Raw genomic sequence first — 22,999 nt, 5'->3', positions numbered from 1 at the left:
TCCTTAATTAAACATTAACCAGTTGCATAGATACAAAACATGTTAAATACTCGAAATTTAACTGCAAACTACTGTTGCAGGCTTTAGGAGAAATACTTTTCATTAGTATGAAATGATTGTTTTAGTTTTTTTGTATCAAATGATCAAGGAATTACCTATATTTTAGAAGTTTATAAGACTCTCATCTTAAATCTCATCTTTAAAAAAAATATATTTCTTGATTTTTGTTCAAATAGTTTCGAAAGAAAGTTTCTGTTTGATTTTTTTTGTTAAAATAATATTAAAAAAAAAGTTTATGGCGGTGTTTTCAGCATTCTGAATTGGAAGACTCGAGTTTTATTGCTACTTTTAAGTGCATTTGAACAGAAAATATTTTATAAAATTTTATCTTTATTTTATACTCATGAAAATTTGACTTTTGAAGCTTGCAACAGTAATATGTAGTACATTTTCGATTTTAAATCATATTTGTATTTATGTTCCTGGTTAATGTTTGCTTAAGAAAATATCAAATTAAAATCAATTATACCATTAACAATCACAAACCTGCCAAAGTTTCGGTTGAAAAAGGTAAATCAGAGCAGACACGTGATATTTGTACTCAAAAAATACGTAATAATCTAATAATTCTTGTAAAAATTATATTTTTACACTGTTTTATGATTTTAATTTCTGAATCAATATCATATATTCAAAAACTCACACAAAACATAATTTTCAAAATGTTTAGCGGTTTGCAACCTTCTACAAAGTTGTTTCTTGCCTTATTTTGCACATTTTGATGAGTAAATGACACATGAAACACATCATTTGATAAGTTTTCTGAACTTGTATTATAAAATTTTCAATAAATAATAAAGGAATTTAAAACCAAAAAACTTAAAATATCTTAAAAATTTCCCGATGAAACATTTCGCTCTTAGAAGCATTGGAAAGCTGAGAAAATTTCCTATAAGACACATTTGAAAGTAGCGATGACTATTTTTTCCTGAAAAGTTTGTTCAAGAAAACACGCCGTGGGCGGCCAAAATAGCAGGGATAAAATATAAAAAAAAAATCATTTTTAAATTTTATATATTCAAATTTGATTAAAATGGGGTCGCCGAACTCGAATTTGATGTTAAAAGATAGAAAATAAAAAAAATACGAAAAAAATATTTTTTTGTTCGTGATTCGGTTATCCGAATTCCCATAATCAAACATCGGATAATCGAAACTTCGGATAATTAAGGCTTCGGATAATCGAGTCTGAACTGAGGCATTGAGAGCTTCACTAAATGGCGTTTTTAGCTAAATTTGTCCCAAAATGCACGTGCGACAAGATAGCACGAGAACGACGAATTGTGAACAACAAGCTCCAAAATCCCAAATTACGATTCGATGTTATAATTACCTTGGATAGCCTTGGTAGCACATATTCAAATGCCGTTGACTGATGTCGCATACATACCTTTAGCAAACTTTGGGCTTGGCCATAACGTTTGTTTGACCATTAACAATTTCCCTCAAATTAATGGAAATGTGATATTACGGTTGACCTTTTGCGGGGAACATCAAACGACCGTGTGTTTGTATTAAAAGTGAAATTCGATATATTTGCGTTCGAAATGGCCCAACATTGATAAAGTTGCTTTATGTTCAAAATTCTGCCCGGCTCACCGGTCATCGCTCGTAATAGACTAAAATAGAATCATTCTTTATTTATTTATTTTTTCATTAGACTTGGTCTGTACAAACCGGCTGGCTAACTTTTAGTTTACAGAAACCGGTATAACTATAACGTCGGATGCTCTTTGCAGAGATACAGGATACTCTTATGGAAACTATATTACAGTATATCTTGGTAAAATTTACTATGGCTCACGAAACTCGGTCGCGGCTTGCCCTAATCTAGTCTAGCGTAAATAAATCAAGTGAAGAAATTCCCTGCTTGCGAGAAAGAAGTCACATTCTTCCGTTGTACAAAAAGGAACAATGAATTTATCGGTAATTAATTGATCGTCTATCCGGACACACATTCTTGCTTCGATTCCCAATTAATTGACGTAAATTCATTGCTGGGCTCAAAAGGGAAATAAATTACGAAACAGTGGAATTTGTTCACTTATGTGGGCGTGGATTGCGGCTGATGTGAGGCTGGACAATACGGTGGTCGAAAGTAATGAAACTTATCAAGTTGACTGGTGTCAGTTTAATAATTATTATTTTAAAGGATTTAATGATTTAATTCAAGTAAGCTCCAGTTTAACAAAACAAAACAGTTCTGATATAAATCTAAGACCGATTTGACATGAAATCAATCAAACAAAACAAAAGATGTTTCTTTGCTTAGAGTAAAGTAAATCAGTTGTTGTTTTTGTTAATTTCATTTAAAAAATAAGCTAACAAGACGAGTTTTGCAACATTCTTCGAGTTTAATTTTTAATTTTATTAGGATTAAACAAAGTCCGTGCATTTCCTGTGTCAAAAGATGCGAATTTGAATCAAAATAATCGGACCCATTTTTTGATAAATAGTACTGTTTTGCCTTCCTCACCTCATAAGGAAAGGCTATGAAATCACTCGAAAAATGAACTTCTTTATTTGACCTCGTAGACCCAACTTCACGTATACCTAACTGATCTCATTCGATTCGTCTTGGGGTCCCACAAGACCCTAGTTAATATTACGAAGTTTAGAAAAGTACTTCAAAAGTTATGCTAAAAAAACGATTTGGCTAGAGTTTGAAATATTATAAAAAAGAGTGGTTTTTGTAAGAAAACCCGTCATGCTATATATTGTAAGAAAGGTATTTGAAAGACCTATCCAACGCGTTCAAAAGGTTGCAGATCTGACAACCCCATCAAGAGTTATGAGCACTTAAGTGTTATTAATACACTTTTTTGAGGCCGGATCTCAAATATTTTGATGGAAAAGTTGTCCAGATCTATCATGCGACCCATCGTTGGATAGGTAATTAAAAGACCTTTCCAACAAGCTCAAAAGATTGAAGATCTGACAACCCTATCAAAAGTTATAAGTACTTTAGTGTTTTTAATAAACTTTTTTTGGAGTCCCGAGTTATATTTACAAATGTTTACGGTAGTCTAACTTGTACGTGCGTCAAACGCGCTCTGACCAGAAATCCCTTTGGCCAGTTGTCGCACATATATTTTCAGGGCACGACAAGATTGAAACTATGAAGAGCGACAACAATGCACGGAGTTTTTTCGGTTTTGCCTTTCTTACAAAAGAAAGGTTTAAGGTTTGCTTTTGTGAAAACGCTTTTCTCAGAAATCTTAAAAAAATCGTGCGCGGTGGGGAAACGTCCCAGAACAAAATCCTATTATTAAATTGAAGGTTTTGATGCGCTCTTTCGATTAAATTTTGGCCCGAACCCCGGAACTCAAAGCCTGATTTTTGAGAGCTCTTTTTCTGAAATACTTGTGCGATGTATGCATCCGCTCTTAAAAATTTGTGTCTTCCATCATTGGAAAACCACTAGTAAAACCCACAATTTTTTTATTTCAGATTTGTAGCCGTGGGGTCGGAGACGAACATTTTATTTTTCGATTCACAATTTTCGACCAGTAAGTGAGGTCAAAGACATTTTTAGAGGTATTTTTTGGATTATTTTACAGATAACACTATCAAATAAAAAGAATTCAAATTCAAACAAAAAGCCATTCGAAAACATGCGCCATAATCTGCCTGTGCCCAAAATTTGAAGCTTTTCCAAAATGTATTTCCAGAGATATAGCCATACTAGTGTTTTTCGTTTTATTTTCCCCCTTTTTTCCTATTAAATTTTTGGTTTTATACAGAATCATACACTGAACATCAAATTCGAAGTCCCGGTTCGTTCTCGCTCGAAAGCTCGACAAGTTATCAAGTCGAAGCATAAACGCCAGCACATCTACGCTTGCGCGTTTTACGCTGTGCGTGAAAATGTGCTTTCTGGCTTCTCATAATAAATCGACAAAGTGCAATATCGATACATAATTTTTCAAGTTAATCATAGACTAACATTAAAGACTGAGTACCCTTTATTTTTTTTCTAATAATGTCAATCCAATAAGTTTTTCTTAATTGAATATAATTATCTTGCGACCCATCATGTACCCCTGAAATTAAAAAAAAAGGGCATTCGAGGTTTAGTAAGGTAAAAAGATTCGAAGCTTTAGGTCAAATTCTCACTGGTTGGTATCATTATGTTTCTGAAAAATTAATTGCACCAATATATTTTTACGAGTTTCATCATTTTTTAAGAAGGGCTCAATTTCACCTCTGGTGATATTAAATTATTGAATATCTCAGGATTGGAATCGAATTTTGGAGATCTGTGAAGGTCAAAGGGTGATGCATTGTGAGCTGCACAAAATGACATTCTTAACACAATTTGGCCTCAAAATGCAAGTGCGACAAGTTAGCACGACAGGCACGAACTGCAATTTTTTGACTTTGTTGATCGGACTGCTAGTTGTTGCCCCTTTAATTTTGAATTTCGGATAAAATAAGTTTTACTTAGTGTCAACTAGTTAGACCTCATTTTCCATCTCGCGATATCTCGGAAACTATTGGATAAAACGTTACTTAATCCACCTTGAGAATGCTGATGGCTTCCTCACCTTTACTTTTTTTTCTTCAATAAATAAATAGCAATGCAAATGCAAATACAAAATATAACATCTTATTTTCATAACTTTTAAAAAGGTTTTCAGAACTTCAATATCCTCTTATGATTGATCCGGACTTCATTTTCATCAAAATTTCAGAGATCTGGCCTCAAAAAAAATGGTTAGTTAACACATAAGTGCTCATAACTTTTAATAGGGTGGTCAGATCTTAAATATGTTGGACTAGTTAGAAAGGTCTTTTGATAACTCACCCAACGATGAGTCGCATGCTAGATCCGGACATTGCTTTTATCGAAATGTGTGAGATCCGGCCTCTAAGTGCTCATAACTTTTGATAAGATTATCAGATCCTTAATGTTTTTGGCTCATTTGAAAATCCTTTCAAATATCTTTCTTAAATTATATAACAAGAACGGTTCTCTTTCAAAAACCACCCTGTTTACAATCTTCCGAAATTTTGCCAAAATTGTTATTTTGGCATGAATTTTGAAGTACTTATCTAAACTTCATAGTATTAGGTAGGGTCTTATGGGACCGCAAGACGGATCGAATTAGACCAAAACGGTCCAAATGAATTCAGCCAGTCCGGAGATAATTGAGTGAGTTTTTTGGTGCACGAATTCACACCCAGACACACGCATAGAAATTTGTTCGGAATTCAATTCTGAGTTGATAGGTTTAAGCGGCGGTGGGTCTACGGGTTCGTATTAAGAAGTTAATTTTTCGAGTGATTTTATAGCCTTTCCTCAGTAAGGTGATGAAGGCAAAAAAAGTTTTCTCGATTTTCTATAGAATATTTAAATACTTAAATGCTTCAATCAAGAGGGTTCAAAAACACTTTTTTTGGGAATATTTATAAGTCGAGCTAGATTTAAATACAATCCACAGATCCCAAATACACCAAATCAATGAAAAAACGTTACTTAATCCATCCTTAGGTGGTTGGTGCCTTCCTGACATTCATATAGTAAATACATTTAGACAAAATAGCATAATTCCCTCTTTACATGTTTAAAAAATTAAGCTTCATTACTATTTTTTTTTTGTGACTGCGCGTTTTCAGATTTTCAATTTTTTGAGCTCATTGCAAAGCTCTTTTGATGACGAATTCAAAGATGGGTCGCATAAAAGAGCCGAACAACGTTTTCATCAAAATATCTGAGAGCCGGCATAAACAAAGTGTATAAATAACACATAAGTGCTAATAACTTTTGATAGGGTGGTCAGATCTTCGATATTGTGGACTCATTGGAAAGGTCTTTTGATTACCCATCCAACGGTGGGTGATAGATCCGGACAATGTTTTCATTAAAATATCTGAGATCCAGCCTAAAAAAAAGTGTATAAATAACACTTAAGTGCTTATAACATTTGATAGGGTTGCCAGATCTTCAATATGTTCGGCTCGTTGGAAAGGTGTTATAAATACCTTTAAAAAAATGTAAAACATGAAGGGTTTCCTACAAAAAACCACCCTTTTTACAATTTTGGACATTAGTCGAAATCGACTTTTTAGCATAACTTTTGAAGTACTTAACTAAACTTCACAATTTTCTATTGCGACTAATGGGACCTCAAGACGGATCTAATGAGTCCAAAACAGATAAAATCGGTTCAGCCAGTGCCGAGATAATCGAGTGACAATTTTTTGATCAACATCCCACCACACACACAGACATTTGCTCATTCTGAGTCGATATGTATACGTGAAGGTGGGTGTATGAAGTCAAATTACGAAGTTCAATTTTCGAGTTTTTTTATAGCCTTTCCTCATTGAGGTGATGATGGCAAAAAATCTTAAAATACAGATTTTCGAAAATTTACATGCGACCAACCCGAAAATTATATTGAGACTTGTGTGGAAAAATGTCTGAAGTAAAATTGCTTTTTTGACATATACGCAATACAAGAACAAAGTTATATTCAATTAAAAAAATATAAATACGGATACGTAGAAACTTACTCAATGCGTATTTAGAATTTATGATATTCCTCAATTTATGATCATACCAATTTATTGGAAACGAATGGATTTCTAGATCTCAGTTGGAACACTAACAGGTTGAACGTCATCGCCTCTCAATGATAATGTTGATACCTCGAATCAAGTGGTTCCAATGGAAATGTAAGAGATACCTCCATCCCCATTGATAATTATTCTTTTATCACACTGTTTCTTTCAGAGTTTAATAGCATATTGAAAAAATAATGCACAGAAAAAAAAAGTTGAGGTTTGGAATGTTGAAAATTTGGTAGGTTGAATATTACCTCTTTTTTTGAGTAATATTACATAAAAAATGTGTAAAAATGTGAACCTGACGAATATTCATCAAAAACTGATGAAAATTCATCATTTTCTGGGGTAAAATTAATCATTTTTTTTGCCACAAAATCTGTCACCATTTCCTGATGAATATTACCATCATTTTTTTTCTGTGTGTTTGCAATAGAAACGATAAGGATAGATTTGAACTTATGACACTATTCCATCTACTGAAACAAAATCAACAGTATTTAAAATAAGATTTTGTATTTTCAAAATCCAGCCTCGCATTAGCCTTCCATTTAAGAGTCGTATTTATTTTCTTCATAGAATCACTGTCAGACGTACGAATCTATCGACAATACTTATCCTGCACCTCAGATTGCCCTTCCCTGGTGTATAGATTCTCTAACCAGGTGCAACGCTTTCACCAGTACAACTTTTTCGTTCACCTTCTACGCGAAAGCTTTCTTTCCCCTTTTTCGTTCAGCATACATCTAGGCGTAATCCGTTGATGCTCAACGCGGTACTTTAAACAGCAGCGAGCTTAAAAACTACAATTTTTACAGCAAAGTCCTTGGACGTCAAAAATCAAACCCTTCAAACGCTGTCCTCGTCACCGCAGAGCTTCATCCGGTCCTGTCGGTCCAGCTGCTCCAGGCGCTTCTCCCAGTGCGGGTCCTGTGGGGGGAACATTTGAGAAGAAGGATGTATTCCATGGACGGTCGTGCTGGCAGCCTCGGCAGAATCATTGCACATGGGTGGAAAAGCGGATATGGATTTGGTTTTGTGGGTGATGTGTTGAAGGAGGAGTGCATCAAGAGAGGGTATTATACACGTGTCAAGAGCACTCTGTGGAGAGCACGATGTAGATCCAATGATAAGGTGCTGCTCAATGGAGGGGTAACATGGACATGATTTGTTGTGTTGTGCTTAAGGTGTTAAGTACAAGTTTTTCGTATTTTTGTGGGAGAAGACCAAATTTAATTGAACCCGTAAAAGATAAATATGGAGTGGAGACTTGGGCCCTTTTTAAAAAACGCGCAAATTTCGCTCAAATTGCCAGACAATGTTGAACATTTGAGCAATTCTCTACCAAAACCGGAAATGTATTTTTTTATTTATATTTTTTTTTATTTGGCTCAAACTTTGCAAGGGCCTTCCCTATGCCCAAAGAAGTAATTTTGTGGTCATTGGTTCACCCATACAAGTTTCCATACAATTATGGCAGCTGTGCACACAAAAATGGTACGTCGAAAATCTGTAAATTTTCAATGTTGTAGGTATTGTTAAGGACTAGATAGTGACGATTCTCGAGATTTTCAATTTCCCGGGAATCGAGAGTTGTATTTTGCTATTTCCCGGGAATTCCCGGGTCCCGGGAGTTTTTTTAACTATGCAATAGTGCCAATAATTTAACAGAAATGTAATAAATTTGTTACTTTTCAACCAATTCAGTTACAATTAATTTAAACTTATTCAATGAAACGTTAATTTAAGTAGCCTCGTTTTATAGTTCACAGTTCTACATTTTGATATATTTTTTTCTGAATTCTGAAGCTTTTTGCATGAACTTGTTATTATACTTTTAAAAAATTTAATAATGACTCAAAACAACAATTTAAAATTGTTTTTCCTTCTTGGGTCAACTGTAAATATTAAATAAAGAAATATTTACCTGGAAAATATTAAATGAAGAAATATTAACAGTTATCCGGAAAACCAGAATTTTAACAATTGGCGGACCTGAACTTTACAAAGAGTTGCAGAGTTATTTTTCCAAAATGTAATTTAATATTGAGGTTGATGCAAACCCCAAAACTTCTATTGACATCAAAAAGGAAATTACCTTGATACAGCGAAATTAACTAACTTAGAATTAAAAAAAGAACAAAATTATAAGGTTTGTTATGCTCGAAAGATGATATGGAAATTGAACTTATCTTGAAAAGGCTTTTACCTCTTAAAAATAATAAATAGAAATAATATTAAAAAAAAACTTGAGTTTTTCATTTCTGGTGTGTACCTGCTAAGTATGCTTTAAAGTAACTTTTGGCTACACTCAATTATAGTCATTGGAATTTTTGACAAGTTTAAATCTACACTTTTTGAATAAAATGATTATAGAAGCATTGGTTTATTCGAACATGAATATCGATCATTGAACACTCAATTTTGTGAACAATTTTGATTTTTTCAAAAGTTTTTTCTGATTAGACTATATAGTTTGGCTTTCATATTTATAAAAATAAAATTTCCCGGGAGTCTCGACCAAATTTCCCGGGAAGCGAGAGGTCCAAAAATGATCGATTTCCCGGGAATTCTCGCTCGTCACGCTCTATTGAGGACTATTCAAAAAAAAATAAGCGGAAAAAAATTGCAGATTTTTCAAATATTTTATTTTTTAACCAAAACTCAATTTCAAAAAAACCGTATATTTAGGAGACAAAACCAACAACGTCTGAGCCATAGAGAAGAAAGGTCGATTATTTTTCCGCCAAATAAGGCCGTTGCAAATATTTTTCAAAGTTTATGTCGCCCTAATTTGACCAAATTTTATTATGTAAAATTAAACTTGCAATCGCAAAGTACTTTACAGATTTTTTTGATGAAGTGCCCCTTTATCAAGATATAGCCACCGAAAGATTGATTTCAGCGAAATGTTTGCAGTTTTTGATTCTTGGAAATTGTGACCAGTTCTGAAAATATTTTTTTTTAAAAGTTCTTTTTTTTCATTTTTCTAAGTCTCATCCAAACATGTTGAGCAATGAAACATTTGAGAAATTATATGATCTTTTCGAAAGAATATTTTTTCAAATTTTGGAATCTAGACTAACATTTCAAATGGGCGTAATATTGATTGTTTAGAACTTCTATATTCGCTCAAAAGTTGCGGGTTTTGTCTCCATAAACATAACAATAGCATAGCATAGCATAGCATACATTGTAACTGAAATCGCACTTTGTTGAGTTCGTTTTTGCACCTCCCCATACGATTTTTTCAGTTCAACTACGATTACACTTTTTTGTGTTATCGTAGTCGAACTGAAAAAATCGTATGAAAAAGTGCGAAAACGAACTCAGCAAAGTGCGATTTTCAGTTACAGAGTAGCATTTCGGGTCTGCACCACGCTGTAGGGGGTGCCACAATGGTCAATTCAATATTCTTAGACAATTTGATTGCTGCCCGGTACATCCAAAAATATCTAAGAACGTAAATTTCCACAATGTGCTCCATGGCTACGCCCATACAGTCCCGTGGGGATTTGGGAGGGGATGTTTTTGTTGTTCACTAGTGGCAAAAGTGCAGGGAACCCATGCGACTTTTAAAAGCGAAACGGAATATTTTTGGGAGGTTCGGAATGGGGGTTAGAGGAATTTCATCGGGCCGATGAAAATGGTTGAATGCGTATTGTATTAAATGATTTGGATGTTTGTAAGTGTAAATGTGAGTCTGTAGTGTATTATCTAATAAGCATATAGTTTTGTTATAATAATAAATAATAAATATAATAAATATAGAAAATTTAAAATATATAATAAATATAGTGAATAGAATAAATATAATAAATATGACAAATATAATAAATATAATCAAAATAATTCCAGGAAGCTGTTAAAAAAATAGCAGTAATTTAAAATAAAAATGCTCCGGATGGTTCCCACGCTGTTGTAGAAAGTTTCGTTAATTGAAGCAATTAAATCATATATGGTATGTGGATATTAGGGTGGGTCATTTTTTTCGAAAGTGCTCGGATCCGGCCGAAATAAAGACCATCTTGTAGAGGGTACCCATAGGGACTCTCACACCAAATTTGAGCTCATTTGGTTGAAAACTGGCTTGTCGCTGGGGGGTTAAAGTTTACATGGAAATTACTATGGGAAATGCGTGCTTTTACTTCAAACGCTCCTACAAGCTTAGCGACAAACTTTAGCCCACACTTACACTAGATAGCCGTGTCGGGGGTGGTCCAAGGAACATTTTTCTCTAAGGGTTCATGGTCATCCGTTCAACCCTGAGCTTGCGCAAAGCCGAAACATCCGGCGGCGCCGGATTCATTCAAATTCTCAGTTTTAACTGTCAACGCATACTGCGAAACTGAAAATGCCTCGTGTGATTGAATGGAAAACACGACGCCAAACGTCAACTCACTAAACAGTGAGGAAGGCAAAAAAGAAACAACAGTTCGTCGGCGATTCCACTGACCCGCCAGCAAATACAGAGCAAGTCGAGACCTGACGAGCTGACAACGCCAGATCGAGGAAGGGTGGAAGGCGGCCAGTCCAGCGTGAGATAGCATCATCGGCAAGAAAGGCCCTTTGGTCCCACGAAGTTTAGTTCATCCCGGGACGCAAACCGGCTGTAGCCAGGACTACCGAAAAGGAATGACGACGGAAATCTCACTGGATGAACCACAATGGAGGACCCCGGGTTGGAATCTACGACAGCTGATGGGTCCGATCACAGTTGCTGGCACCGAAATCAAGCAAGAGTGCCCGGTCGGAAATGGCGGACGCATTTCTGGCGTTCGTCTGGGGGCTTGCGTCAGGCATCTGGCAGAAATTCTCCCAGATTTGCCCCAGATTTCTGCCATGATTTCCGGCGAATATGACACAAACCGGTCGTGCACGGTTCAACCGATTGAACCGGTTGATTTGGCTGCCAGACAGCTGGCTGAAATTTTGCCCGATTTTCGCCAGATTCGTCTGGCGTTACGCAAAACTTGGCTAGAATAAGTGTGCCAAGTGTGTCTGAACTGCACGACGTGCGCCAGACGCTCAAATTTACCAGATTATTTTCCGAATGGGTGGGAGAAGAAAAGCCCTAAAAATCATTACCTTGACTCCTTCGGATCTCCGTATTGGTGGAATAGTAACAAACCTAAAGATTAATTTTATTGCAGTTATTTTGGTCTCACCGCCCCACATGATGCACAAGATGGCCACCAACATATCCGAGCAGCATATGGATCGATAAGAGTCGCTTTCAGAACGAGGATCGTGAAACGGTGATGGAGGTGATCGTATCGCCGATCTATTTTATCGCGTCAAATTATGGTCTTATGGTTGAAATAAAGTTTTGAATTTTAGCAAATTTAATTAAATAGCAATAAAAAAGAGAAAACTAAAAAATAAATATGACAAATTGTGTACCTAAAACTGAAAGCTTCATATATTTGAATTTTATAAGGTTTTTATTAAAGTAAAAATTTATAAATAAAAAAGGTTAGCATATAGAAAAAAATAGATTTCTTCTCTTTGTCTTCTTTTCTACTTTCGGGCAGCGACTGCAGCTATGAGAGCATCCTGCAAACAAAAAGGAAACAACCAATAGCATTAATTTGAAACGATAAAGCAAACCTGCTACCTTTTGAGACTAGTTGGTCGTAGATTCCAACCCGGGGTCCTCCATTGTGGTTCCTCCAGTGCCCACTCGGAAAATAATCTGGTAAATTTGAGCGTCTGGCGCAGGCGGACGTTTGTCGTGCAGTTCAGACACACTTGGCACACTTATTCTAGACAACTTTTGCGTAACGCCAGACGAATCTGGCGAAAATCGGGCAAAATTTCAGCCAGCTGTCTGGCAGCAAAATCAACCGGTTCAATCGGTTGAACCGTGCACGACCGGTTTGTGTCATATTCGCCAGAAATCATGGCAGAAATCTGGGGCAAATCTGGGAGAATTTCTGCCAGATGCCTGACGCAAGCCCCCAGACGAACGCCAGAAATGCGTCCGCCATTTCCGACCGGGCACTCTTGCTTGATTTCGGTGCCAGCAACTATGATCGGACCCATCAGCTGTCGTAGATTCCAACCCGGGGTCCTCCATTGTGGTTCATCCAGTGAGATTTCCGTCGTCATTCCTTTTCGGTAGTCCTGGCTACAGCCGGTTTGCGTCCCGGGATGAACTAAACTTCGTGGGACCAAAGGGCCTTTCTTGCCGATGATGCTATCTCACGCTGGACTGGCCGCCTTCCACCCTTCCTCGATCTGGCGTTGTCAGCTCGTCAGGTCTCGACTTGCTCTGTATTTGCTGGCGGGTCAGTGGAATCGCCGACGAACTGTTGTTTCTTTTTTGCCTTCCTCACTGTTTAGTGAGTTGACGTTTGGCGTCGTGTTTTCCATTCAATCACACGAGGCATTTTCAGTTTCGCAGTATGCGTTGACAGTTAAAACTGAGAATTTGAATTAATCCGGCGCCGCCGGATGTTTCGGCTTTGCGCAAGCTCAGGGTTGAACGGATGACCATGAACCCTTAGAGAAAAATGTTCCTTGGACCACCCCCGACACGGCTATCTAGTGTAAGTGTGGGCTAAAGTTTGTCGCTAAGCTTGTAGGAGCGTTTGAAGTAAAAGCACGCATTTCTCATAGTAATTTCCATGTAAACTTTAACCCCCCAGCGACAAGCCAGTTTTCAACCAAATGAGCTCAAATTTGGTGTGAGAGTCCCTATGGGTACCCTCTACAAGATGGTCTTTATTTCGGTCGGATCCGAGCACTTTCGAAAAAAATGACCCACCCTAGTGGATATGGTATGTAACAGGAAAGGAATAGGACAAGGATTAACTAAATCATATTGTAAGTAGATGAATTTACACGTAGACATTTAATTTAAAATAATTCCAGGAAGCTGTAAAAAATAACAACAATTTAAAAACTAATACTCCAGATGGAACCACAAATAAAACAACAGAGACTCAAGAATCCAAACACGCGGCTTCGCACCTTCCACAGAATTCGACATGAACACGACCACGAATACAGCACAAAAAGAACACCACACAAATCCATCATCCCGGCACTGCTGCTCACACGATACTGACGCGCAATAATATTCATTAGCACAATGACCCCCGCTTACCGCATGCATGACAAAATAATTCCAGGAAGCTCTTGTCTCCTTGAACATAACAATAAATCCCGAAAATAAAAAAAATACAAATTTTGGGAAATTGAGTTTTTGTGAAAAAAAAAAGTTAATTGAAAAATAAGCATAATTTTTTTTTCCTGTACCTATTTTTTGAGTAGTTTTCATTAATTCTTATAATTTCCTTCAAAAGTTACAGATTTTTGAATATTTACGTTCTTTTTTTGTATGGACAGCTGCCAAAATTGTATGGAGACTTTTATATGTAAACCAATGACAACAAATGGCTTCTTTGGCCATGGGCCCTTGCAAAGTATGAGCAAAACCATAAAATACAAATAAAATCCTTTTCCGGGTTTGGTAGAGAATTGCTCCCGTGCTGTTTTCGTGGGGAATTGCTGAGTTATATAAAAGGTATATATTTTGCCTGTAGCAGTGATGCTTGAAGATGAAGAAAAAATTTCGTAACGGTTGCTGAGAAATAGCTTTTGAAAGAAAGACAAACCTTAAAATTATGTAAGTGAAAAAGCGTCTAATATTGTAAAAGTATATTAGAAATTTCCTATTGAATCAGTTTTCGATTTCAAAGAATAAAACGTTTGTGAATTTGACAATTTTTGTTTTGTTTTGAAATCGTGTCTTGCTTTTCAATACGTTTCGAACAATTTAATTATGACTCTTTAAAATGTTAGACTTCAAGTATAACAGTTGAAAATAATTTTCTTCTGATTTTTTTCTATGCAAGGACTTTGATCACGCCCAACGTTTAATCTAATGTTTTTTACATTTTCAGAAAGATTCACATCCAAACAAGCACATCATATTTATTTGATTGCCAATTTTGTTTATATAAACGATACTTATAGTTTAAATGAAATTAAGTGGAAAAGCAATTAGACCAGTTTTTACCTGAAACCGACAGCAGAGTAATTGAAAAACTTTCTCCATAACCTAACAAAAGTTGAAAGTATACCGGTCCAGTTAGATCAAAGGCCGTCAATCAGAGTGAAGTCCCAACAAAATTGGATTCATTCCCTCAGTCGGCAAAGTGCTTTATTCGGGGTAAATTCGAATTACCAAATTTAACTGAGCAAAACTTCAACATTAAAAATTGAAAATGTTGTTTGAACATTTTTATCTGGTTTGGCCAAGAAATAAAATTTTCCGACTGTTAAACAGCACGCTGATGAAGGCAGTTGGTTTTGGTGCAGATGCGGAAATGGCACTTACGGAAACAAGGAAGCTAACAGTAACAGGACAGAGACAACGAGTGAGAAGAGGTGGTGGGACAACACTGACCACTATGTGGGACGTCGACTAATTGCGTACGTGTAATACATGTAACGAAAAGTATCTAAAATTTGGGTAAATTTACCAATTCTGTGTTGTTTGAGAGCGTGTTTGCGTGTGGTTTTTATTTTCTGGTGGTGGACATTTGTGTAAGTTTGGCAAAAATTTAGACCGTTCAAACGCACACCTCGGTTGGGGGATGCACTTGTAGTAGTAGTAGTAGTAGCAGATGTGTTGGTAGTTTTAATGAAGGGAAATGTGCACACACACACACTCTATTCACGGCATTAGCTCGGTGAGTTCGGTTTGATCGCCTGAGTCTACGACCTTGTCGCCCACCTGCGTTACTTCCGGGACGGCTGCCGTAGTTCGAATTTTTCTCGAGAGCGTTTTTCCGCCGCCATTTCCATTCGAGCCGACCGCGCTCGTGTCCTTCCGGCAGAGAAGTTCGTTAAATTCTTTGCGAAAGTTATCGTTCAGCCAGCCGTACAGCAGCGGATTGGAACAGGCCGAGCTCATGCCCATCATGTGGCAGATGGCGTACGCGACCATCATGTCCTGGGAGACACTGTCCGTGAGATACAGGTCTGCAAACAGGTTGAACAGGTTCAACGGAAGCCACGAAATTCCGAAGATTAAGGCTATACTGATCAGCAGGTAGTTGGTGCGCTGCATTCGGCGACCCCGTTCCCGCTCCCGCACCGGCTGGGGCTGGTCTTTGCCGCCGGAACTGACGGACGTGGTCGTGGTAACCACCAAGCGGTGCTTCAATTTCAAGTAGATCCGCAGGTACGCCACCGATACTATCAGAATCGGTAGCACGTACTGGACGCACAGCGTAAACACCGAGTAGTACAGCCGGCCGTACGCCATCGGCCAGTCCTCGACGCAGTACGAGATGTAGTCGATCCCGAGCAGGTTCACGTTGTAGTGGATGAGCCGCCGGGTTATGAACATCGGTGAGGCCAGCACCAGCGAGATGATCCAGATGCCGGTCAGTATCACAATGGCACCCATCAGCTGGAGACTGTCCCGCGTCGGGTAGACGATCACCTGTGGAGAAAAGAAAAAAAAATGGTAGGGTTGTCAATTTGTAGCATTCAACGTGTTTGCATTTAAAAAAATAAAAATAAATTGTTCGCTCTACAGCATTGCCTTGGCGTTCTCGATCACGAGATTCCTACTCGAAACTAGGTGTCCGAAGGCTTGATTGTTGAGGCAATTACAAACCTCTTTTTACACCAAAGCTTTCATCTACCCCGGGATTCGAACTGACGACCTTTGGATTGTGACAGTGACTCAACCGAGACAGGACCCAGGGAGACGAATCTTACTCCTGAACTGAGCTAACGACCTAACCCTCTAAGTTATACCGGAGCCAACATTTACTTCCCCGTCCGACGGAAGACGTGATCAGACAAACCTAGTCTCGAAAAATGCCACCAAAAACCTTCTGGGAACGATGGTCCCAACGGTTTATCAAATGGTTCTACAAACAACACGAAGAAACCCATTTTTTGATAGGATGCTTTCCGATTCAAGATTCTATGTTTTTTTGCTAAGTTGAGTACAGAGCGGATTCATTAAACGAATTTCACTACTTTTAATGAACGTTAATTTTAATGCTCGCTAATTCGAAAGTATTCGAATTACAAAGCACTCAACCGTCAAAACCAGTTGTCAAACCACTGTTCGACAATTTCCGAGCACGTGGTTTCAAGCTTTTGACAGCTGTCAGTATTTGGATTCGCTCATTCGAATGCAGTTCCATTAGAATTAGCGAATCTGCTCTGTAAATAAGGGGTATCAACCTTCATGGTTTTGGATATAAGAAATGACATTCACATTTCAATAGAATTGGCCACACGAAAAAATAGTTTAAGGGTGCACAACAACCACGGAAGTTGTTGTCTTCTTAAACTTGTAAAACTTATGGACCCAATCCTGTAACAATCTAATTGTAAAAATATTAAAAATTTGTTGAAAACTATTTTGTAGACAGTAACTTAGGAGATGAATAAAAAAAAAATCTTGGTGCAAAAACTCTGGTTGAAGTGCACCGTTAAGACAGTGTGTTACGTCACTTGGACGTGCTACTGACGACAACAACACCTCCGAGGCAGGCACCCCTCGGATGATCGACCCGAGAGCAGAACCCAGAAACGCAGCCACACCCGAAGCTGGAGAAGGGATCGACGAACAAGCAGTGCAACGAAATAGAACCAATACCACCACCAGGAATAAAAGGCGCTAGGGACAATAGATGCACTTGTACTCTATTGAATCTATCGTGTAAAATCGCAGTAGGCCGACGCTTCACTGAAAATCAATCTCTAGCTTTCGTAGGCATCTTATTTACCTAGTTTAAGGATAATTGTGCTCGAGAAAACTGTTTTTAGAGCACCTTCACGCAGGTACTAATGCGACATGAATTTATTGCGAAATTACTAATTATCAACATATCTCTAACCAGGTCGTAAGCACATTCTATTGCCCAGAAAAAAGCGCTACAAACTCTAGCGAATTCTATTATAATTAACTTTTAAGTAAACTGTCGATCAGGTAAAGCGTAACTTGCGATTATGAACTGCGGGAATCTAATATCTATGAATTCTATAGCGCACCGACTGACACGAACCGCATGTTGATCATTCCGGCTTACGAGCGGACATAGGGCACTAAACGTAAGCAAACAAACTTATCTAGATAAGTTTCACTGAATTCCTGTACTGAATTACCTTTATTTTCCTTCCCAAACATGCATTTTAGGGAAAAATTAATACGTCGAAATAAAGTTGTACTCCTTACACGCAAAATTGAAGTCGATTCGCGTAGCCACTTCACGTACAACGGAGCGTATTTAATTGTCTGGAAATCCTAAGCCCACGGTTACTTGTAACATCTTAATTTTTCCGTTTATTCAACTGCCGGAATGTCAAACAAAAGCGATTCAGGTGTCAATGCGGGAGCTGGAGCCACTGCCAAGAAGTGGAAGACGTGTGGAAAATGTGGCAAACCCGGTCAATCGCGGATGGTTACCTGTAGCGAATGCCAGTCTTCGTTCCACTACGAGTGTGTTCGGATTACGTCCGAGGTACTGGATGGGCCCTGGGTCTGTAACGGCTGCTTGAGAAGAACCATCGAAGCGAACAACAATGTTCTCCAGATCAAGCTGCAAGAGGAACAGCAGAAGAGGATGCAACACGACCAACAGCAGCGCCAGTTGGAGCGGCAGTGGCGTGAACTAAATCCGGATCTGAACCCTCAGCAGTCAAGAAACGTTGAGTTCCTGAGACTTGGAGATCAAATAGTTAAAATCGTGCGACAAGGTGATTCTCCGTTGGCAGAGTCTACTCCAGTTAACTTGGATTCCGAACTAGCGCCTAGGCAAGACTGGATGGAAGCACGTTTGCGCCAACTGGATAATTACAACCAAGAGTTGCTCAACCAAATTGATATGCTGCAGCGATTGAACCCACAAGGAACTGAATCGGGCGCTAGAAACCCATTGTACGAGTTTCCACCACCCAACAATGGATCAGGTGGAAAAACGGACGCGGTTAGAGGCAGACCGAGCGGTTTGTTGGATCCGATCCCGGAGCGAAAGGAACCAGCGCCATCTACATCAGAATCGGTTGGATCGATCGCAACAAAAGTGTCTAGAGGATCTGTGGCACTGCGAGCACAAAGACTAAAAGCGCTGGAAGAAAGACAGGCACTGGAGAGAAAACAGCTCGAAGAAAAGCTAGCGCTCGAACAGGAACTTCTCGAGCAAGAAACGGTCACTGGGTCCGATGTATAACAGACCGGCTCGGCGAGTAAAGGTGACCGAAACAGCTCAACTGATTCCAACTTTCTGAACATCACCAATTGGCTCGAAGATCTGGAAAGATCCGGCGAAGGGGCCGTATCGACGCCACGAGGAAACCGGACCAAGGAAGAGGGCCGGTCAAGGCCAGATAGCTCTGAGCAACGAGACTCGGTGTCACATCCTACTGATAAACACCATCCTCCCCCCAAGAATCCTGCACGGCTGAACAGCACCAATTGGCGGCACGCCATACCGTGAAGGATCTCCCCAGATTTAATGGTGATCCCGAGGATTGGCCGCGGTTCATCGCAGCCTACGAGCGGACGACAAGGATGTGCGGATTCGGCAACGACGAGAACCTGGACCGATTGGAACGCAGCCTGTACGACCGCGCTCTATTCTATGTCAAAGGGCTGCTACTCTATCCCGAAAATGTACCACTTATAATCAAGACCCTCGAAATTCACTGCGGGAACCCTGAACTTATTGTGGAGACCATGGTGCAGCGAGTTCGAGCGATGTCACCACCGAAAGCTGATCAAATGGAGACAATCATCGATTTCGGGATAGCGGTTCAAAACCTATGCGCTACGATGACGGCTTGCCGAATGAACGAGTGCTTGTATAACGTGGCCTTGCTGCAGGAGCTCGTCGAGCGTCTACCGCCAACGATAAAGATCAACTGGGCTCTACATCGTAAAAGCAAAAAGACCGTGTCACTGGCAGACTTTGGTAAATGGCTCGGTACACTGGTGGAGGCGCTAAGTAAGGTCACAAGGCCGCCAGCTGGGCCGAAACACCAGATCGGCCAACGGGACCGTAGGAATGAACAAGTCCATGTCCATTCAGACGATGTCAAGGAAAGAAACGCTTCAAAGGGCTGCCACGTGTGTAAGGAAGACTGTCAGTCGCTGGAAAAGTGTGGCGAATTCGGCAAGATGTCGCCACTATCACGCTGGAAACTGATCAAGGAAATGGATATCTGCCGCAAGTGCCTGAAAAAACATATCAGAGCGTGCGACTCTAAAGTCCCTTGCGGTACAAACGGTTGCCCATTCCTGCACCACAAACTTCTCCACGATGACGCCAAGCACAAGCTTCCGGAACAAGTAACCCAGGACAAGCCGAAAGAGGATTGTAACGCACACCAATGCTGCCTAGGATCAGTCCTTTTCAAATATGTTCAGATAACACTTCACGGAAACGGAAAGTCCGTCACTACATATGCTTTCCTCGACAGCGGATCGACATGCTCATTGATGGAACACAGTCTCTGGGAGGAGCTCGGATTGGACGGCGAAAAGCAACCGCTGTGCATTGGTTGGACCGCTGGACAAGGTCGATATGAAGCTAATTCGGTAAGGTGCACGGTCGACGTGTCCGGGACCACTGGGAAACGACGCAATCGACTAAAGAAAGTACACACGGTCGAGAGTCTACAACTACCCGTGCAGACGATGAACATCGACGACCTCTCGGAACACTATGGACACTTGGCCAACCTACCAGTAGAATCGTACGCAAACGTACGCCCGAGGATTCTCCTGGGAATGGACAACGCCTATCTCGACCAACCGCTCGAGGCCCGCGAAGGTGGGGAGAATCAACCTGTTGCTGCTCTCACAAGACTTGGATGGACTGTATACGGCCCTTGCTCGGTGGCAGAGGAGACACAGGCAGCTACAGAGTTCAACTACCATATTTGTCAGTGTGAGACTTTGCAAGCTGAGATGAAGCAGTATTTTATGCTCGACAGCCTCGGAATACAGATTCCCAGCAAGCCGCTGTTATCGAAGGACGACGAACGAGCAGTGGACATGTTGAAAAAAAGGACGATTCTTGATGGGGAGCGATACAGAACTGGACTACTCTGGAAGTTCGATGATGTGAAATTGCCCGATTCGAGACCCATGGCTCTGAACCGTCTGCGGTGTTTGGAGAAGCGGATGATTCGGGAACCGGAACTCGCCACAGCTCTGCAAGCTAAAATCGAGGACTACGAACAGAAGGGATACATTAGAAAGCTGACGGATGCAGAAGAACGGGCGGATCGAGATCGTGTGTGGTATCTCCCTATCTTTGTTGTAACCAACCCAAACAAACCGGGAAAACTGCGCATTGTGTGGGACGCTGCAGCAGAAGTAAGAGGCACATCTTTAAACTCAGTTCTCCTGAAAGGCCCGGATCAAGTCACGTCACTGGTAGACGTTCTGCTGCGTTTCCGAGAGTACCGTACGGCTGTTACCGGTGACATAAAAGAGATGTTCCATCAAGTGAGGGTTCACCCGGACGATCAACACTGTCAGCGATTCCTGTGGAACAACGGCTCGCCCGGCTCAACTCCGTCCGTCTACGTCATGCAGGTGATGACATTCGGCGCCAGCTGCTCTCCAAGTTGCGCGCAGTTCGTCAAGAACATAAACGCGGAGCGCTTTGCAGAGGATTCACCAGCAGCTGCCAAGGCCATAATAAACGACCACTACGTAGACGACATGCTGAGCAGCGTTGAAACAGAACAAGAGGCGATCAAGCTAGCAAGCAGCGTTAGAGACATTCACGGACAGGGTGGGTTCGAAATACGCGGATGGCGATCAAACTCAAAAGCGGTTCTCGCGGCGCTAAACTCGCAGGAATGCGATGATAAAAATCTCAGCGAAGCCTCGCAATTCTCAACCGAGAAAGTACTGGGCATGTGGTGGGATTCGAGCACGGACACTTTCACTTTCAGGCTGCCAACAAAACCTGACAAGGACCTGCTCAATGGCCTCCGCGTTCCAACGAAAAAAGAAGTTGTTCGTGTGCTGATGAGTATCTTCGACCCTCTTGGCCTGCTGGCCAACGTACTGATGTTCCTGAAGGTTCTAATCCAAGAAATCTGGCGCTCTGGAATAGGATGGAATGCTACCATAACTCCGGAGCAGTACGAGAAGTGGCTCGTTTGGCTGAAGGTAATCGAAAAGGTAGAGGCCGTGTCAATTCCGAGATGCTATCGCCAGATAACGTCGAGCTCGTCGAAAACAAACGTTCAACTGCACACCTTCGTTGATGCCAGCACCAACGGATGTGCCACTGTCGCTTTCCTGCGGTTCGAGGAAGAAGACCGTATTGAGTGCGCATTTGTTGCCGGCAAAACCCGAGTCGCTCCGAACAAACTGACTTCAATACCTCGGCTGGAGATTGATGCAGGAACCATGGGAGTCAGACTAGCGCAGAAAATTATGGAAGGACTTCGTATCGTAATCCATCAACGATTCTTTTGGACCGATGCGAGAGACGTCCTGTGCTGGCTGCATGCGGACCACAGAAACTACAGTCAGTTTGTCGGTTTCCGTGTCGCTGAAATACTGGAGAAGTCCAATCTGGCCGAATGGAACTACTGCCCAAGTAAGCTGAACCCAGCTGATGATGGGACAAAGTGGACGAAGATTCCCGATCTTTCGGAGAAGAGTCGGTGGCTCCATGTAATCTGCTTCATCCAGCAAAAAATGTCGGAATGGCCCAACAAACTGATTCACATCGGTACAACAACAACGGAGCTAAAGCACTCAGTGGGAGTACACTGCGTGACCGCTCAAGTAATCAACCCTGAAGAATTTTCTACCTGGAAGCGACTCTTGCGATACACGGCTCATTGCAAGCGGTACGTTCGCAATCTAAAGGAAACTACGAGCGATAGACCACGGACAACAGGTGAAATTACTCAAGAAGAACTCTTCGCGGTGGAGGCGTACCTACACCGGCTGGCACAGGAAGCTGAATACATCGAGGAAATAGCAATACTCATCAAGGCGGGAAAAGGTAACCCGAACGGTCTCCAGATCCCGAAAGGCAGCCCAATCTTCAAACTATCGCCATACTTGGACCAGTTTGGTGTACTGCGGATGCAAGGAAGAACGGTAGCATGTGAGTTCGTGGATCATAACGCTGCCTGTCCGGTTATTCTTCCAAGGAACCACCATATCACACAGCTAATTATCAGATCGATGCACTTCCGATACCATCATCTAAATCATGAAACGGTCGTCAACGAGCTGAGGCAGAAGTACAGGATTCCTCAACTACGCCGTGCGTGCTTTGCGGTTCGAGCTTCGTGCCAAGATTGTAAAAACCGTTATGCTCGCCCGTCTCCTCCGCTCATGGCCGATCTCCCC

General features: G+C 40.5%; 2 protein-coding genes across 2 annotated transcripts in view; one reads left to right on the top strand and one right to left on the bottom strand.

The window, feature by feature from the left end:
* Nucleotides 1-1,573: 1,573 nt before the first annotated feature.
* On the bottom strand, nucleotides 1,574-17,689 carry LOC120429013 (neuropeptide F receptor). Its single transcript, XM_039594150.2, has 3 exons — nucleotides 17,666-17,689; nucleotides 15,377-16,090; nucleotides 1,574-7,560 (listed from the first exon to the last, which is right to left on the bottom strand). The coding sequence occupies exons 1-3, from the start codon at nucleotides 17,687-17,689 to the stop codon at nucleotides 7,480-7,482; spliced, it is 819 nt and encodes a 272-aa protein (XP_039450084.1). The 3' UTR covers nucleotides 1,574-7,479.
* A 1,491-nt stretch (nucleotides 17,690-19,180) lies between these two features.
* The window catches only part of LOC120429009 (uncharacterized), an 11,629-nt gene continuing 7,810 nt past the window's right edge, over nucleotides 19,181-22,999 (top strand). The window contains exon 1 of the mRNA XM_052706012.1: nucleotides 19,181-22,751. Within this exon, the coding sequence (XP_052561972.1) occupies nucleotides 19,181-22,751 (3,571 nt within the window). The remainder of the gene's footprint in view (nucleotides 22,752-22,999) is intronic.

Source organism: Culex pipiens, chromosome 1 (assembly GCF_016801865.2).
Source record: "Culex pipiens pallens isolate TS chromosome 1, TS_CPP_V2, whole genome shotgun sequence".
NCBI classification, from domain to species: domain Eukaryota; kingdom Metazoa; phylum Arthropoda; class Insecta; order Diptera; family Culicidae; genus Culex; species Culex pipiens.
Note: the sequence above shows the minus strand (reverse complement) of the source record. Positions and strands in the feature narration are given on the sequence as shown.

Coding starts and splice junctions, on each gene's coding strand:
- LOC120429013 (XM_039594150.2), bottom strand. CDS start 17,689: ATGATCAACATGCGGTTCGTGTCA. Junction 16,091..17,665: donor TCAACATGCGGTTCGTGTCA/GTCGGTGCGCTA, acceptor TTTTCTCCACAG/GTGATCGTCTACCCGACGCG. Junction 7,561..15,376: donor CCGTCCCGGAAGTAACGCAG/GTGGGCGACAAG, acceptor TTCCCCCCACAG/GACCCGCACTGGGAGAAGCG.